The sequence below is a fragment of the Miscanthus floridulus genome, chromosome 4 (genome assembly GCF_019320115.1).
Source record: "Miscanthus floridulus cultivar M001 chromosome 4, ASM1932011v1, whole genome shotgun sequence".
In the NCBI taxonomy this organism is placed as follows: Eukaryota; Viridiplantae; Streptophyta; class Magnoliopsida; order Poales; family Poaceae; genus Miscanthus; species Miscanthus floridulus.
In genome coordinates, this window is record NC_089583.1 from 92,165,712 (window position 1) to 92,185,204 (window position 19,493).

The 19,493-nt window shown below is 44.9% G+C and overlaps 1 protein-coding gene across 1 annotated transcript; it reads right to left on the minus strand.

Annotated features, from left to right (window-relative positions):
• Positions 1 to 5,548: 5,548 nt before the first annotated feature.
• Positions 5,549 to 12,683, minus strand: LOC136548820 (uncharacterized). The gene is made up of 5 exons (XM_066540204.1): positions 10,393 to 12,683; positions 10,202 to 10,253; positions 9,854 to 10,078; positions 9,612 to 9,718; positions 5,549 to 5,630 (listed from the first exon to the last, which is right to left on the minus strand). Exons 1-5 carry the CDS (start codon positions 12,681 to 12,683, stop codon positions 5,549 to 5,551), a joined length of 2,757 nt encoding a protein of 918 aa, XP_066396301.1.
• Between the last annotated feature and the right edge of the window lie 6,810 nt (positions 12,684 to 19,493).

Genomic DNA, 19,493 nt, shown 5'->3' on the forward strand with positions numbered 1-19,493 from the left:
AACTCACAACCAGCTCATGCCCATAATTGCATCTATGCCTTGCCCAGGCAGCACCATGAACTAAAGACGATAAGTGTGAGTGTCTAGCACTAATCTGACTATGTCCGTCTGAGTATTAACGCACAACTATGCACCTAGAGTACTGATTCTATAGGCAATAGGAATAGCCATAAGAGATATATTGTGCCTCTGTGCAAACCACATGCTCATGAATGAATATGATACACTAGAGTCAAATGACACTTATGCTAGGTGGGAATCAATAGTAAACATACCAGCCATCACTGATTCGTTCTATAAAATCTCCTTAGGCTTAGTGAAGTTGACTTGTCCAGAGAGGCTTATGGGCACCTTCTTCTTAATAATCGTCCTCTTGACCACACAGGAGTTGGCTGAAGGCTAGGAAGACTGTGCAGGCTGGTTCTATGGGCACTCCTAAGCATAGTGGCTGTAACACCCTAGGTGTTTGGCTCCCACAAAATTGTATTTCATTTCATAAACATATGCATCATCTATCTCATCATGCCATTGTTACTGAAACATGCATATGCAACATTCTCAATTATGTTTGTTTCGTACTTGATTGTTTGTGAATGGTAGTGGTGCAACATGTGAGTGCAACATGAGTTTCTCATACCTTGAAACATGGCAACTTGGTAGTGTAATTTGACAAGTGTAAAATTGCAACAAAGTCATGAAACATGTGAAACATGGAATTGCAACATTAGGGTAAATTGAGTGTTTTGTTGTTTTATCACATGTGATCCTTAGAAGTTGGTGTAGCACTTGTGTAGAGTGGTTAATTATGGTCTAATACACCTTAACTACACTTAGGGTAATTGATGGGACATTGTTCATGTGGACCAAAATGACTAAATTGCCCTCTAGGTGGAGGTTTGACTTAGGGTGACCTATAGAGTGCCACTATTTGACTGATTCTAAAGTCCAACCTAGAGACCTTTCATGGAGGTGCACCCTTTACCAAAGTTGTAGCCAATTTATCAAGGAACAAAAGTCTCAATATGACCATCTCATGAAAATGGATAGAACATACTCAAACAGGGCCCACAAGTCAAGTTTCCCTGCTGATTTCATACTTAGAGAATTTTCTAAGTCATAAATACCATTCCAGTTGGATTGAGCCAACTTTGGCCTGATACAACTCATGATCTAGGGAGAATTAGCTGTTGATTTCTAAATCAAAGTTGTAGCCCTACCATAGCTCTACAACTTTTATATACATTACTTCCACTAATTCATCACGGTCTAAGAGATCCAACGCTGTCAACTTCGCCTGTCAGTCGTCGCCATGGAGCACTGAATCGAAGTTTCAGAAAATCGTCAGTGAACGCCGTGGCCGGCCGATTTAGAGTCTGGCCACTGTGTGGCATGCATGCTCTGCTATCGCCTCCACGTCGCGCGCTGTGCTCCCAGATGAAAGCCAGTGCCTCACTCACTCGCTCTTCATCTCGCCATTTCACTCTCTGCCATCCTCTTCCACACGAGCACGGCGACCGGGAAGCCGTGGCCACCGCCGAGCCAAATCCCCCTCAACCGAGTGCCATTGTCCGATTCCTCTAAACCACAGCACCACTGTGAGCTCCTCCACGTCCTCGACCTCATCGTAATCTCGTTTTTGCCTCAGGTAGAACTCACCATGATGGCGGCTCCACCAGGTCGCCATGACCGCCACCGGCCGAGCTCGCACGTGGCTGTGCTGCTCAAGCCTCTTGCTGCCTCCTTTTTCCCTTGCTTTAGGTCCTGTTAGTGATGCTGATGCTTGTAGGGTCGACCACTAGGGCCGTGACGCCGTCGGCTCGCCGAAGCTGGCCAACCCACGGCCGTGCGCTGCCATGGCCGTCGCCATTTCCCCTAACGACCATAATAGCCACAATTGATGGTACCCCTAGGTGCGCACGGGTGAGGTGAACATGCTGGTACCGATGGCCTCGCTGGAGCTACCACCGGCGACGAGCTACGCCGTCGCTCTTCTTCCCTCCCCTATCTGTCTCTCTGACCTGCGGGGCCCGCTCGTCAGCAGCCGCATGCAGGCGGGAGTCGGCCGTGGGCCGCGCCGTGTTCCTAGGCCGCGCTGAGTGCTGACGCGTGTGTCGCGGGCCATCGTGTCTTTCCGGGCCGACCCAGCAGTAGTTGGTTAGGTTTCCATTTTATTTTGTTTTATTCTTTTTCATAGATTTGTGTACATATTCAAAAATGTATATCTCTTGGTTGGTAGATCCAAATGATGTGGTTCTAATTTTGTTGAGTCCCTGGTAATGTCTAGTTTATATTAAAAATATAATTTATGCCATGTTTTGTTATGAAAAATGGAGTTGCTAATTATCTCTGTTAATCATGTGGGAAATAGGGGTAATTATATCTTTTTCTGTGTAGCTCCAAATGGCATGAAATTTTTATGGTATACTGCTCATCTAATGAATAGCTTATAGTTAAATTTTCATACATTTTGGACACTATATGTAGGAGTTAGGTAATTCTCTTGTTTGCATGGATGGATCTTGTGTGAATTTTCATAATTTTTCTATAGATCCAGTAAAGGTAAAATTTGGTGAATGCTATTCTTATGCTAGAATGATACTAGGAAAAATGTGAAATATATATGTTGCTTGATACTTTTCAATAGGGTTTCCTAATTATACTAGAAATAGACCTGTCATCTGTTAGTTTTGATACAGCAAGTTCTGTTTGTCCAATTACTTTAAAATTTTTATGGTAGTCTATGTGAAGCATGAGGTAGCTACTGTAATTTTTATAGATTTTTCTGTATAGTTTTACTATATGTTGCTTTAATCACCTAATTAACTAAATAAATTAGAAAAGAACATTTAATAATTTATTTAGAAGTTGGCACTATACTTTCTGATGTTCCTCTGGTATGCACAACAAGTTGGTAAACTTGGTTTGGTCCAAGTATGCTTTTGCAGCATCACTAAATATTTAATTTAGTAAACCTGACATTTCTGGACAGATTCTATGTTTACTTGAATTCGATTTGGTTAACGTAAGAGTCATGCTTTGATGTTTACAAATGATTTGTAGAGAATTTCATAAGCTTTCCAGAATGTCCTCTTACAAGGCATTTGAATTTGTAGAACCCTTGTTGTGATTGAATTAAGGAACTGCTCGTTTGCATATGAAACCTTAACTGTTGATTTAAGTATGCCTTTACTATTCCTAAGCTTGTGGTAATGTTCCTAGGTGTTAGGCCTTTAACTAAAGATGAGCATCTTTATCTTAGGTTATGCAAGTTAGGTAAGTTGATCTTGTTCTTTGAGTTAAGTTAGATACATGTTTTAAAGTGATTTGAATAGAGCTGTTCTTAATCGGTAAACGAGTGTCCAGTGATGTTTTCGTTAAATACTTACTGTTGTCCATTCATCATGAGCATCATATCATTCCTTATGCATCCATGATATTTATCTTGTGCATTGGCATACAATAGGAGTACCGGAAGGAGTGACACTGCTGGAATTCGAGGAACTGAGCGGGGAGCAGCAGCAGCCAACACCGGAGGTTCAGGAGGTGCAGCCCTCGGGAGAAGTGCCAGACGAGGTCGCCGTTGAGTGCCCGGATCACCGTCCATGCAACTTTGTGAAAGGCAAGCCCCAGAGCATATTAAGCCTCCTAATTTCTAAAATACAGTTAAAGTATTATTGTTACATATATATATTGTTGCATTAAGTTTAGGTGTTGGATGCAAACCCTTGCTGCATTAGTTATCCAATCCTTGTCCAGATATTGATACCCTGAATCTTATGCAGCTCAGGCTCGTGTAGTGCTTAGCCCTGCTTAAACGTGGTAGAAGTCAGGTGATTTCCTGTCACCTGCGAGATATAGGGATATACATATGGCATGGTTGGCTATATTTGCTATCATGGAAAAGAACATATCTTAAATTGAAATGAAGACCGGGCGAAGGCTTGCCGGTTTGTAGTGACTCCGTCTGTGTCGCTTAAGGACTAAATCTTGGAGCCTTTCCTGTTCATGTTGAATGCATGGCTCTCTCTTAGTTGGCCGGGTCCGGAGACCGACCACGAAGCCGAGTAGCTCACCTCAGGCCAGGAGTCGATAAGTATAAAGTATGCCTTGGAAGGGAGCCGTAGGCGTGAGTCCAAGGGCAGGTGATTTAAAAGTCCTGATCGTCCTGGCAGAAGGGTAATCCCTGAGAGTGCTGGCGCTGATCGAACCCACGAATTTGGTTCCTGAGTTGTACCAAAGGTGACCCACGGCTACCCTTGCAAAGTATGCCAGGGTGAGAGTTAGGAATACCCCCTCAGCTGAGTTGTAATTCAATTTGAGTCGCCGTCTCTCACCGGTTAGTGAGAACTTGATGGGCTTATCTCCAAAGTAGATACACTAAATAACATAATGGTTCAGAAATGGTGATATAATGATGACAACCGTATTATACCTGCTATGGTTAATATTGTTTGCTCCTAATAAGTGAGTGCTCTAGTACAGGTGCAAATCTAGTGGACAGGTAAATGATGATAAACTTGATGCGAAGTTTAAATTAGTTACTATATTCATAAGCTCTTTTATGCAACTGTGTCCAGCTAGCCCACCTCATAAGCCTTGCATAACCCTTGGTGTCCTTTATTTCTAGTTTTGATGGGTAAGTCTAGCTAAGTACCTTCTCATACTCAGGGTTTATCTCCCACCTGTTGCAGATGACCAGTTCTACTTTGGTTGCTGCAAGTATTGCCTTCTCTCGGCTGGGGATGAAGACTAGACCGTTGGGCGTGATCTCTCCCAGTTCTTGTACTTGAAGATGCTTTTGGTGGGGCATGACTAAGATCTAGCAATGTATTTAAAACTATGAAGTTATGTACTAAACTATGTTGCTTCCGCAAATTTGAACTTGGTTTGTAATATTTTATTTGAACTCTGATGGATGTAATCCGAATGCCACTTGTGAAATGTTGTAACAAATGATGTGTTGTATTGAATCACTATGATCTTGGTTTGTATGTCGTGAGTTGTTTGAAATCCTTTGTGATTTTCGGACTACCGGGATTATGGGAGCTTAAGTACAGGAATTTGATCACTTCGGTGATTGTTTTTGCACTTACGTTCTTATAATTTGGTTGATTCTGTTACAGTGGCCCTCCTTGCCACACTTAAAATAAGCACCTGGCTTGTTCCCCTGACCCTAATGAGGCAGAACCTGCCATCCCTGAGGCTGTTGTTGCACCTGCTGAGTAGGCGCATGATACTGGGTGGGAGGTGTCTGGTAGGTCTGCTAAGGCTGACGGAACGATTGCCCACCTAGAGACTGATAGGGGACCCACCTGACAACCTATACCTTCTAAGCTTAGGGATGACTAGAAGACCCAGTAATCACCCGCTTGCGCTTTCACTCAGCCTAAGAGTCACGCTGAAGTCCTTCCATGGCAATAGCAGCATTCATCATAGCACCAAAAGTCTAGTATTTCCTTGTGTACAGCTCCTTCTGTAGACTACAAGAGAGGCCACTATAGAAATGATCCCTCTTCTTCTCATCAGTATCGATGTGGGTCCCAGCATACTATGCCAGATGGTTGAACTTGTTCACATAATCCATCACAGGCATGCTCCCTAGCTTCAGGTCCAGGAACTCAGTCAACTTCCTGTTCAGCACACCAACAGGAATGTAGTACTATCTGAAAGCAGCGATAAAGTCCTACCAAGTCACACGGTGGTCCACCAGCTGCATGGCATTGAATGTGTCCCACCATGCACTGGCAGAACCCAACAGCTACTGCACTGCAAAAGCATACCTTCTGTTCTTCAGTTAAGGTGAGTAGCAGAAACTTCTACTCCAGAATATGAAGCCAATGCTCCACATCCAGAGGCTCAGCAGTTAGCGTGAACATGGGTGGGTGCGTCTTCATGAAATCTTGGTAAGAATAGGGCCCCTCGGGACCGCAGACACCACCCCCGTTCCCACCATTGCCACCATGGCCCCCATGGGTGAAGCCACCAATCGTCTAGGCTAGCATCTCCAAGGCAAGGGCTGACTTGCACAGAGCAGCCATCGTCTCTACCATAATCTCTGCATGGGTCATTGGAGGTGGTGGTGGTGGCGGAGGAGGAGCTAGAAGTGGGGCCTCGTGGCTCTCCCCGTTGGTGCTGCCACTGCCCTCACCACGACCATTATCACCCTAGTCTACCCTAGCGCTGGTACTTCCCTGACCAGACCTCAGGTTCATCTGTAAACAGATAGGAACCAACCATTAAGGACAACCCTCCAGATTAGGAGCGAGAGACTAGAGAAATGATAAGGCATTTATTAAAGCATTCTTTTAGGTTATCCTATCAATTCACTAATCCAAATTATACGTGTGGGGGAAGTTTAGTTTAAAGCAAGATTCCGTTTTCATGATGCATGCATCGGCCTACCCGTTCACTCAAGCCAGAATATAGCGGCATTCGCAAATTTTTTTGGCACATCGTACACTCGTTACCGCATTCTAGTCAATTCTTATGCAATGTAAGTTAGTGTACCTAAAAAAATTGATTAGATAAAACCAGTGCCGCTATCCTAGATAGACTATATTACTAGGGCTTATACTTATTTACATAATTTTATCGCATCCTACCTTTCGCAAAACTTTTGTTGGTCAAATTTTAGGTTTTGAAAGGAGTTATGAAACTCGTAGACTTATTATTGGCTCTAATACCACCTATTGCAGAGCCACTCGAAATAGCATGCTTTCAGAGGCGCTCGTCTTCCACTAAACACTAAGCACTCCGAAAACAAGCTACATTAGACGGTTCCATCAAGCACACCCCAAGGGAGAACTCAAACAATCCATATTTTTCCTCTAGGATCTAATAATGAGAACGAGCTTACAATACTTAGTCCATTTCATACATCAAGAGTTCTCAGGAATACATTATTACAATACCAAGTTCAGAGTGCGTAATTTGAATAGCGGAATTTAAAATAAACATCTAGCGATAAGATATAAGGATCCGTCTGTGCCCACCAGAAGAATCCTTGACACAACAGCTACTCCTCAAGCTGCACCTACAACAGGGGTAAATAAACCCTGAGTACACAATGTACTTGCAAGATTTACCCAACTAGTGGAAATAATTTATTGACTCCAAAGGATATGATAAACTTTATGGTTTCTGGGTTTCCTTTTTGCAAAAAAGCAATACTAGTAGTGAATCCTTATGTATGTGTTTTATTAGCAGTCATGATTAGTTCATTAGCTAACCATTCTATGTAAGCACCTATTCTACTTTCAAGCAATAGTTCAGCAATCAGATCCATTTCACCATCTGTCATCTTCTAGTTATTACTACAGTGCTAGATCGTAGACAAGTCGTACCGTATTACATGTCAATTTGTGAATCAATGTAGCCCAGCTGGGTACCCCAAAACACATGCCCCACTTGTACCCTAGGCACAAGCTTGACCAACCCACCACTCTCCTGTCAAGGGGTCCAGGTCCTCGTCTGAACTTGGACTCCAAGCCCCAACACCTGAGTCCCGGATTCAGTGTGGTGCTTAGACCTCCACCATCCCCGCCTCAAATTAGTCGGTCTAGAAAGAGCCAGAACCCACAACAAGAGGAACAAGCCTTCCCACTCCCATAAGCAAGTATGTGCTCAGGATAATAAGTCTATGACCTGACTAGAATCTAATGCAACGGCCGGTCCTTAACTGACACGGACAGGGAAAACAATGTAACCAAGCTATGCCCTGTTGGTCATGGGACACAACCTCTTACACCCACCAATACCCGTACCATATCCCTGCCCTGTCTCCATTTCTTTTCACCATTTTATCATGAGAGTAATATTTGATAATCACCTATTGCGAGTAATGGCAGGTTACTCATGCTACCGAAAAACCTAAGCATAGCAGCTACATGGCCTAAGCTAGCAGGACTCATAGGTAGGTATATCTATGCATGTAGTTTCAACAATAAGCCTATAACATAAATGCACATCACATATATATATCCAGCGATTATTCAAAATAAGGGTTATACACCGGGGCTTGCCTTGGGCAGGCAGGATGTCAGCTCAGTCAGTCAGTGGTCGCTCCAAGACCTCCTCCTGCACAAGAACCACCTCCTTGAACTCGTGATCTCCGATGTTCATGATCTCCGCCAACTCGTTCTCAACATGTATGCAATGATGATTCAACACTTAGCATTTTGGCAAAGTGTTGGGTTCAACTAACAAACACCTAGCATTACAAATGAAGGATATATCTTTATTTCTACTAATGATTTAATATATATTTGAAACATAGAGCCTTTAACTACCCTTATGTTAAGTTTATGCTAAAGCTACAAAAATTACAGGGAGCACATAATAATAGCATGAAGCTACTATAAAATTTTCAAAGCTAAAGCTATCGCCATTTTGCCGCAAAAATTACCAAAGTTTAGCTCAGAATTAAAATGAAAAGCTATTTCTATTCTCCACGAAAAAGCTAAACTAAGTTTGGCCCAACGCGGCCCACATGACGCAACGCGCACATGAGCTAGTGCACGGCGGCCCATAGGCATGGCCCACACGAGGCCGGCCTACAGCACGAGGCGGCCCGTGGAGGGGGAATCCCCCGTGCGCTGGCACATTAGCAAAAACGCCCCTGAACTATGAGCAAAACAACCCACAGTCCATGTTACTATTTCTATAGACAACGACTTTGCAATGGAACCCTCAGATCTTTCTCCTCTTTACAACGGCAAGGTTCTTGGCCTCCCCCCGTGCGCTCCAGCACGGCGAGCGATGGCACTAGCGCTTGTGCCGGCCACATGGGACCCATGCTGACCTATCTACGAGGCCGACGCTCACCTAGGGTTCGACGTGAAGCGATGGGCGGTGGTGGTATGAATGGGGGTGAAGTAGAGCGGGCTCTCCTCGGTGGTGGTGACCTATAATGGTGGCAACCGCATTTTGGTAAGCCACAACGCTAACAGGACAGAAGAGATAGGAGATAAGCACTAGGGGTACACCGTGAACTTGGCCATAGTGGTAGTTCAGCCGTTGACTACCTGAGCAGTGTTGGCCACGTGCGCGTGACGAGCACTACTAGGGATGTGTACATCAATGATGCTCTTCTTTCGTCACTGAAGACTCCAAAATCGTCACATATATTATTTTATGATGAATTTATGACGATATGGTATTCGTCATTGAATGCGTGTCATATTTTACCTACCATGACGAATCGTGTATTTTCGTCATAAATGTGCATTTGTTCTATGACGAAATGGTCGTCGTCATAGAAGTGTATTCTTTCTATGACAAAATATTTTCATCATTGATATAGCCCCTTTTTCGTCATGACTTGTCGTCTGTTAGGCGGCTAGACGACGTCTGCCACGCTGGCAGCTAATGTGTCTTGTCCATGTGGCACGTCCACATTGCAGGTGACGTGTCCGACCATGTGGCAGCTGATGTGGCCAGTGATGTGGATGGTCCACGTGTCCACTTTTTATTGGGCCCCAAGGCTGGCAGCTGACGTGGCTAGTGATGTTGATGGTCCACGTGTCCACTTTTTATTGGGCCACAAGGCTTGCTGTGATAGGTTCTCATTTTCGTCACTGAAGTAAATAGAAATTCGTCACAGAATCAATTACCAAATCGTCACAGAAAGGTCAGATAATTCATCAGAAGTGCACATGCTGATTTCATTACAGAATGCAAATAATACTAGAATGAAAGGATCAGTCTTGTACCATAATGACTGCACATTGATGGATTTGAAATGTCCATCATCTCGAAGGCCTATCGTCTTGCCTTCTTGCTTGAACCAATCGCATCGAAATAGAACCACCATCCGACGAACTTGAAGATTTGAGTTATATTACAACTCAATTACCTCTTTAAGGACTCCATACAAATCTATGTTGTTCCCATCATGTGAACCTTCAGTCATTACACCACTATTTTGTGTCAGAAGGAAATTCTCATGATCCACAGTGCTATACCGCACTCCATTAACCTTGCAAGCTACACAAGTCTTAACTCGCAGATCTGGGCCACATGACAGTGCCCACAATCCTTCGCTAACCGATTCTGGATTCTCCTTGCATTTGTTCTCAATCTGTTGCAACAAAAGTACTCAGTTACCAATTACATATGGATACTAATGCATTTACTGAACCTAGAAACACAATGTGTAGTGACTTACATGGCACCTAAACTACTTTGCAAATCCTTGTTCAACCATTTTATCAACATCAAGTGCACCTTGTTGCTCAAGATCGTCCCTGTACAAGCTGCAGGGCAAAGTTAAGTCATAAGAATGATTTGAAAAATTAGAAATAAAACAAAAACTAATCCCCAAAACATCTAATAGATACTTGCTCCAAATATTCCTCAGCTTCTTCACAATTATTTAGCATATACCAAACTAACTTATTGAGGTCAACATCATCAATGTACTGGCTCCTATTAGATCCAACAAGAGTAACACCATGCTTAAAAATAGAGATGTCATCAGGCAATGGCATCTCTCCATCACTACCATCATCATGGTTAAATCTATTATCAATATCCTCCATATACCTAGAACAAAAAGTCAAGGTGTCACTTGCCATATATGCCTCAGCAATTGATCCTTCTGGCCTAGCCCTGTTCCTTACAAAATTCTTCAAAGTGCCTAGCCGCCTTTCTATTGGGTACATCCATCCATACTGAACAGGTCCTCTTAGCAGTGCCTCATCAGGAAGATGGACAGCCAAGTGCACCATGACATCAAAGAAGGCAGGTGGAAAGATTTTCTCAAGCTTGCATAGGATCAATAGAATTTCTTCTTTTAGCTGTTTGACAACATCAATCCTCAGATTTCTACTGCATAGTTCCCTGAAGAAGGTCCTGAGCTCTACAACTGCTTCATATACATCCTTCCTCACCAGTCCTCTTAGGCCAGCAGGTATGATTCTTTGCAGGAGTATGTGGCAAGAATGTGTTTTCAGCTTTCCCTGCACCTTCGAACCATCTTCACTTATGTATCTTGCTAGGTTAGCCGCATATCCATCAGGAAACTTGATACCTTTGAGAAACTTGTAGAACTCGATTTTCTGATCCTTCCCCAAGACATATGGAGCAAGTGGAGCATTGACTGAGTTGCCATGCTGCTGTAAGTGTAATTCAGGTCTTATGCCCATATCATGCAAATCTAGCCTAGCATTGGTTGTGTCCTTGGTCTTGCCCTGCACATTGAGTAATGTGCCAAGAATGTTTTCACATATATTTTTCTCTATGTGCATCACATCGAGATTATATGGAAGCTTCAAATGTTTCCAATATGGCAATCTCCACAACCCAACTTTGCGGCTATAAATCCTTAGACCCTCGTTGTGCTTCCTTTTATTTCCAATAATTTCAGGATGCTTCCCTGGCCTGACATCTTTCACCTTCTCTAGCTCCTCTAGGACCTCCTCCAAAGTGAACTTGCCTGGCTGATCTTTGTTTTCACGCTTACCATCGAAAGCCAAGCTTCTTCGCCATGCATGTGTCCTTGGAAGGTAACGACGATGTCCAATGTAACATATTTTACTCCTTATTGCCCGAGACAACGGATCCTTGTCGCAATGAATACATGCATAATACCCTTTTGTTGTTCGCCCTGATAATGTGCTCAATGCTGGAAAATCATGTATACACCATAGCATGGCAGCACGAAGGTTAAACTTCCGACCAGTACATGCATCGTAGGTACTGACACCCTTCCATAGATCGAGCAGTTCTTCAATTAGGGGCTCAAGGAACAAATCAAAATCCTTTCCTGGAGATTTTGGACCTAGGATGAGTAAAGACATAAAGTAGTTTGCTGGATTCACGCATTCCCATGGTGGGAGATTCAGTGGTGTTAGAAGCACTGGCCACATACTGTACTGCGTACTCATGTTGCCAAATGGATTGAATCCATCGGTAGCTAAGGCAAGCCTCAGGTTCCTCGAATCATCTGCAAAGGTTGGTTCCCTCGTGTCGAACTCCTTCCATGCTTCTCCATCAGCTAGATGGCTCATTACATTGTCGACTGGCGTCCTCATTTTCTTGTGCCATTGTGTTTCCTCAAAAGTGCGCTTTGAAGCAAAAATTCTTTTCAACCTTGGCAAAAGTGGAAAATGTCTCAATACCTTGTGTGGAACCCGCTTGTTCCCAGTTTCATCTTGCCATCTAGACGCCTTGTATACTGGGCACACATTCTCTTTATAATACCTCTTCCGAAACAACACACAATTGTTCTTGCACACATGGATGTTTTCAAAACCAAGGCCCAGTTCTCCAAGATATTTCTTGGCCTCATCATATGATTTTGGCAACTCACTCTGATGGTATCCTGATGACAACAACTTCAGCATTGTGGAAAATGCTGTATTGCCAATTCGATAATGAGACTTGATATACAACATCCTCACCAGAAAAGAGAATTTTGAATGGCTAGATCCTGGGCTAAGTGACTTCTTCGCATCTTCAAGGACTCTTGCAAACCTTGGTTGTTCTCCATCAGCCTCTGCCGTAGCATATAGATCTCCTATCATCTCTGGTACTCCGTGATCCTCATCATAATCATCATCGGCCACATCCACATGTATCCCAAAGTCATGATCACTTCCTTCAACCTCCTGCTCCAAATTTTCAACTACTACAGTATCTACCGACTCCCCATGATGAATCCACCTAGTGTATGCAGCTGACATTCCATAAATGTGTATATGGTCATTTACATCATCCTAAGGCCGTAAACTTTGATTAAGACATTTGCTGCATGGACAAAGTATGTGGCTGTCTTCGGGGTATCTTTCACTAACAAATTTCATGAACTCTTCAACTCCTTTCACATATGCAGGTGTGAATTATGTCCCATAAATCCAGCTTCTATCCATCTATTTTGAGAGTAAAATAAACCTTGCACTCAGTCCTAAAATTAGAGTAAACTCAACAAAATTCAAAAACACATCCAACACATGCATATATATAATGAAATTCAAAAACAAATCAAACCTTGTACTGCTCTGTCCCACGCGCTGGCGCTGCTCTGTCCCACGATCACCGGCGCTCCTTTGTCCCACGCAAACTGCCGCTGCCTTGTCCCACGCAAGTCGCCACTGCCCGCCGCTACTCTCCTTGCCCCATGATCACCGGCGCTACTCTGACCACCCCATGATCGCCAACGCTGGTGCACTGACCCACGCATGCCGCCGCTGCTCTGTCCCACGAGCGCTATATATATAGTTCGCTGTGATTGTGAATGAATTGAAAAAAATACGAATGATTACTATTTACCTTTAGGGCCTCAGCGCCTCGCTTGGCCTGGGTCTGGGTGCCTCGTCGCCGTCAGGTCAGTTCATCACGCTCAACGCAATACGCAGCCGATAGGGCATCAGGGCGATAGGAGACGTCGAGACTTGGGATCGCAGCAATCTAGGAGACAAAACGACATCCATCCAGCGGCCAGGAAATCATTTTCTATTGGGCTAATAGGCTTGCTAATGGGCGATGTTGCTATTGGGCCAAGGCTTCTGTGCTTACTGCTTAGCTATACGTTTACAAATAGAAAAACATGCATGCCTTTATCACAAAACGGCGAGTGCTCCAGTGGTAACGCACCAACATGTCTAACAACAGGTCGCGGGTTCAAATCTCCCTACGTGCACTATTTTTTGGCAAAAAAAGGGAGACGGAAGGATGCAGGATCTGCTGGACCATGTGGGCCACGCTGCCCCACTTGTTCACCGCCATGTCCTCAGGCTAAGACCCGCTGGTGGGACCGCATCGCCACGTCTTCGAGGTTGGGACCCAATGCTAGGACCACATAGCCATGTCCTCGAGGTGGGACCTGCTGGTGGGACCACGGCGCCATGTCCTTGAGGTGGTACATGAGCCAAATGATCTATGACGATTTAGTTGTGTTGTTTTATGACGATTCTTTTATTTTCGTCATTATTCTTCGTGCCAAAGCTCCATCACTTGTTACTTATGACGAAGCTAGAAATTTCGTCATAGAAAGCGCTTGTTCTATGACAAAATTTGTAAGCATCACGACTGAATCATCATTGATGAACACATTTCTAGTAGTGCCATGGCGACGAGCCACGGTGGACATGGCCACATTAGCAGCAGCGGGGAGGTGGTAGCGCTCCCACTGGCGTGCGCATGGTGGCGAGGGAGCCAAGGTGAGCTAGTAGTGTAGAGGAATTAGCGCGGGGTGAAGTGGTTGAGACTGGCCATGGCGCGTGCGGTGATGGGCCTTAACGACATGGTGGCGGGCAAAGCTCCAAAATTGGAGCTCGATGTGATGTGAGTCAAGGCAGGGTGGGGTCGGCTAGAGAGGGGACGTGAAGGTGAAGACGTGAGCACGTGGAATTTATGAGAGGTGCTCACTCTCTGGCTTCACCATGACACGACACGACGGCGGTGGATAAAAAAGAGAGAAGAGAGAAATGAGAGAGATGACACGACAGGTGGGCTCGGCTCGTCCACGCCTTGGTGGAGCATGAGCGGAAAGAATAGGAGGCCCATGCGCCAGCGCTATGGACAATGTGTGCGCTCCCGATCAACGTGACACATGCGGCCACAGTGCCATAAATGGCATGGCGACAGCGGCTCGCCCACGTGCGCGCGGTAGAGGCGACACGCACAGGCCGCCAATAGTGCAGAGGTGCAGCAGACCAGCATGGATGCAATGATGATGCGATGGCAGCAGCAGCATCATGGCGTGAGGCAGCTATGGCGGACACGACGACAGCGCAACATGGGACAGGGTAGGCGGTAGCAGCAGCGTCTCCACGCGGCGGGGCCAGCAGCAGCCAAGCCATGGCTAGGCCAGAGACGGCCATGGCCAGCCATGCATAGTAGTGCGCACATGTGACCATGAGCGCAGCATGGGGAGGCCACGCGGTGACCATGCACCCGACGCCAACCAACCCGAGACAGTGACGCGCATGAATTTTAAAGCGTTCAACCCGACCAAGCGGTTGCTTTTGGATCTAAACCATCTTCACCATGCTCAAGATGACACATGAGACTATCAAATCGAGCTATAACACTACACCACTCCTTAACCCAATCTCTCATAATAAATTGCTAAACATAGCAATGTCTAGTAGTTGACAGACTTTGAAATCTTCTGAGTTTTTGAGCTAGATTTGTTTGCAAGTTCTGTTTCTAGACTATTAGAAATACTAGCTAGTAACATTATTTTTCTACAATGAATATTTCACTGTCATCTACAAAGTTTGTACTTCCAACTTTATTAAGGTGACACATATATGTTCTATAGCATTTTTGCTTAATAAAAATTGGTTTTCAACCTTAAGCGATATAACATGACTATTGAATCAACTTTTGTTTCGCATTTTAGTTGATCGTTTCAAGTTACATAAATTGATCTACACACTTTATCATATGCATTAACACATAAACATGATGCTCATGACATGTTTTAGTAAATGATTTACGGTGTAACAGGGAGGGTGTTACAGAAACTTTTATCGAAAGCGGGTAAGGAAATACTTATTAAGGCTATGGCACAATCTATTCCAACCTATGCCCTGTCCTGGTTTGATCTTACCAAGGGCTTGTGTGAGGAACTGAACATGATTATTGGGAGATACTGGTGGAGTCAGTAGGACAAAACAAATAAAATACATTGGCTAAGTTAGGAAAAACTGACCAGATCAAAAAGAAAGATGGGCTTGTATTTTGAGACTTGCACCTATTTAATATGTCGACAAGCGTGGAGATTAATTACCTTCCCTGATTCTCTTTGTTGGCAAGTCTTGAAGTCAAGATATTTTCCAAATTCAGATATACTAAACTGTTCGCCCTGATCTAGATTTCATATACTTGGAGGAGTATTTTGAAAGGGGTTGACCTGCTGAAGGAAGGGATCATATGGAGAATTGGTAATGGTGAAAGTGTGAGAATTTGGGAGGACCCATGGCTACCCAAAGGGTTGACAAGAAAGCCGACTATACCTATACAAACTAACCTCTTAATAAAAGTTAGTGAGCTTATCAACCCTATAACAGGTTTATGGGATGAGCAACTTATTCATGAAACATTTTGGCTAAAAGATGCAAATGAGATCTTAAGAATACCAATTGCTAAAAATTTGGAGGATTGGCCTGCATGGTACTTTGATGCAAAAGGTTTAATTTCTATCAAATCTGCCTAAAAGGTTGCTGTGGCAAGAAGAGATACATTGGCTGGTTGGGATGCTTCTACTTTAGCAACCATTAGGGATGACAGTGATTTCAAATGGTACAGAATATGGAAACTCAACGTACCTAACAAAGTCAAAATATTTATGTGGTGTTTTGCTCATAACAGTTTACCAGTACAAAAAATTTAGCAAGGCATGGAGTTGTCAATGACACAAGGTGTCCCATCTATACAAGGCTTGATGAGGATAGTAGTCATCTCTTGTGTAAGTATGCTAAACTATGCTGGCGTCTAATGAATATGGAACACATCAGGATTCAATTGTTGAATTGTGTTTCGGCATGGGAAATCTGCAATATTATTTGGAAGCTAGAAAAAGAAACTCAATTGAAGGTTATAATTTTCCTTTAGAGGTGGTGGTTAGCGAGGAACAAGGCTAATGACAGGGGAAGGATCCTGAATGCAGATGAAATTCATAATTCTGTCAATTACTTTCAAATGGAGTTTGAAAAACTAAGCGTGTTTGAGAAGAATCAATTCAAGCTACCAAAGATAATTGGAAGCCACCACCTGAGGACATATATAAAGTTAATATTGATGGAGCTATTGATCCAAAAACAAGAACAGGAGGTTGGGGCTTTGTTGTGCGGAATAATCATGGTGAGTTGCTTGCTGCAGGGGCTAGAAAGATCAACTATGCAGCTTCAGCTCTACACATTGAGGCAATGTCAGCATACAAAGGTTTGCTTTTTGCTTCACAATGGGGCATGCTACACATCATCCTAGAGACAAACGCTTCTGTGTTGGCCTCTGCTCTTAATGCGAATGGAATTGATCGAAGTGGTGTTGGAGGCCTCATACGACAAGCCCAACAAATAATGCGCTTTGAGTTTTCATCATGTGTTACCTCAAATTGTAGCAGATGTTGTAATAAGGTGATTGATGCTTTGGCTACTTATGGAGTCCATATGTTGTCATCTGATACTAAGCTGTTAACCAGCCAAAGCCCTAAGTTTATGAGTGAACTTGTTGCAAGCAATTTGCCTAAATGTTGTTGTCGGGTTCATAAACCCGAGTTCCCTCATGGATCGGATTCCTAGCAAAGGCTTAGCCCAGTAGACAACGTTGCGAACCAATGCATAGCTCTTGGGCCATCCCAAGTACCTAAACGATAGGCTAGAAGGGTGATTCAATCTCTGACCAAAAGGCCTAGCCAAGGAGGAACGACGCCCGCTTCCTACTCCGGCCCACCTCTCCAATTGGAGTGCTCGCTTCGGTCTCTAGCCCACCTCCGGATGGCCTCTCCGACCGAAAGGCCTAGCCAAAACACCACTTCCAACTCCAACCCACTTCTTCGACCGAGAAAACACCGAATCCCTGCTTACAGCTCCTCTCCGACTGGCGCAATCAGAGCCGACTGGGACCAACCGACCGGGGACGCCCGCTCGGTAAGGACCAAGAAATGGACGGACAAAGTAAGGCAGGGCGCACAAGTCAAACCACAATACTAGGGACTGTACCCTGTGCACCTGCCAGACAGTACCCTGCGACCCTCCTGGCATGACAGAAGCCAAGCAATGTTGTAGGCAAGGACATTTTCCGTAATAGTGTTGTGGGCGACATCAACTCCCATACCAGACAAATACGGTAAGGCTCCCCCACATGCCTCTAAGGTATCAACAGTGTTGTGGGCGCCGTCATTTACCGTACCAGGCGAACATGGCAAAACCCCTTACGTGCCTCTAGGCATCAACAGTATGGCAAGCACCGACATCTGCCATACCAGAAGAAGATGATGCAACCTCCCACGGGCATCTATCATTAAACAGTATTGTGGGTGCCTACCATCATCTTGTACCTACCGGTGTGGGCAGCAAGACTTAGCAGCACACGTACTCTCTCCCTCTCACTTGTAAGGCCATCCCCTTCATCTATAAAAGGGAATGCGTCCTCTTCCAACAGAGGGATCGATCAGTTCACCTACATTGATTCACCTTCTATAACTTTAGACACTCTAAAGTTATACCGAGCATACGCTCGAACACTTAGCACATAGCAAGGCTCCTATCACTATCATCCCTTTAGACTAGAGTCCCACCGGACCTCTTATACCCCCCATCTTTCTCCCTTCTGTTTGTAACCCCACATGAATAAAGTCACCGACAGACTTAAACTGGACATAGGGCACGTTGCCTGAACTAGTATAAACCCTGTGTCATTGAGTGTTAGGCCACCTCCAATCACAACATATAACAAAACTACAAATATTTATGTATTGGTCACTTTCTGCATCGACAGTTGGCGCTGTCCGTGGGGAAGACGCTGTACATTCAACACTTTTTGGTCATTGGATGGCCCACTTTTCCGCCACCTTTGCCATGGCTGGCTCAAACGATACGACTCGCTTTGGCTCACTAGAGTTTCCTGCACTCCCACCTATTGGGATGCGGATTCCACCCATCTTTGAGCCATCCTAGGCCTTCCTCTTTGGAAGCCTGGACTTCATCACCGACCGGCTCGGCGTACTGCGCCTCCACGAGGAGGCAACCATCCTGGTGCCTATTGGAGCCCCCTCTGGCTCTAGGACACCCAACGACTTCAACGACGAGGCGCATGCGCTTCATTTTGAGCAAACTCTCTGCTCAAACGCTGCTGTGAGTAATGTACATGCTGTTATTTACTCGCTATTCACTATCTTCCACTGATTACCTAGAGGGACCCTGTTGTCCCTGCCGCACCACCATATGACCGGTTCTCCTATGGCCTCACGTCCCCCACGGATGTGTATGCCCAGGGGTTCTAAAGAATGCCGGCATCGCCTCCTCTCACGTCCAAATTCATGGGGATGGCGAGCTATGTTCCCACCTATTTCCTCAACCTCATGGATGACGAGTTGAGAGTGACGGCTCCAGCATCATTGACGTGGCACCTAGCCACTATCCGTCCTGGGAGTGCACTATGGTAGATGCTCCGGGACAGCCACTGGTGGTAGCGGAGTGCTTGTAGAATAACACCACTCCAAACCCTTGTGCGAGGACCCTTGCTCTCACATGAGAGCATGGCGAGGAGCTACAACAATGGCAGCAGAACCAGCCACCACATGTGTTGGCACGCTCGGCGCACCACGCTGTGCCCCATGTGCATAAACCAGCGAACGACACCCGGGGTTGCGCCTGCTAGGTCTAGTGCAACATCATGGATGGAGGGAATGATCCCCCACAGTTCACTCAGGCTGACCAGAACATCGCCGCTACAGCGATGCTTCTATGCGGCCTTCTCGAGCCGAATGGCCCCTAGGAACAGGCAATCCACCAGAACCTCCGGACACTGGTGGAAACCACCGC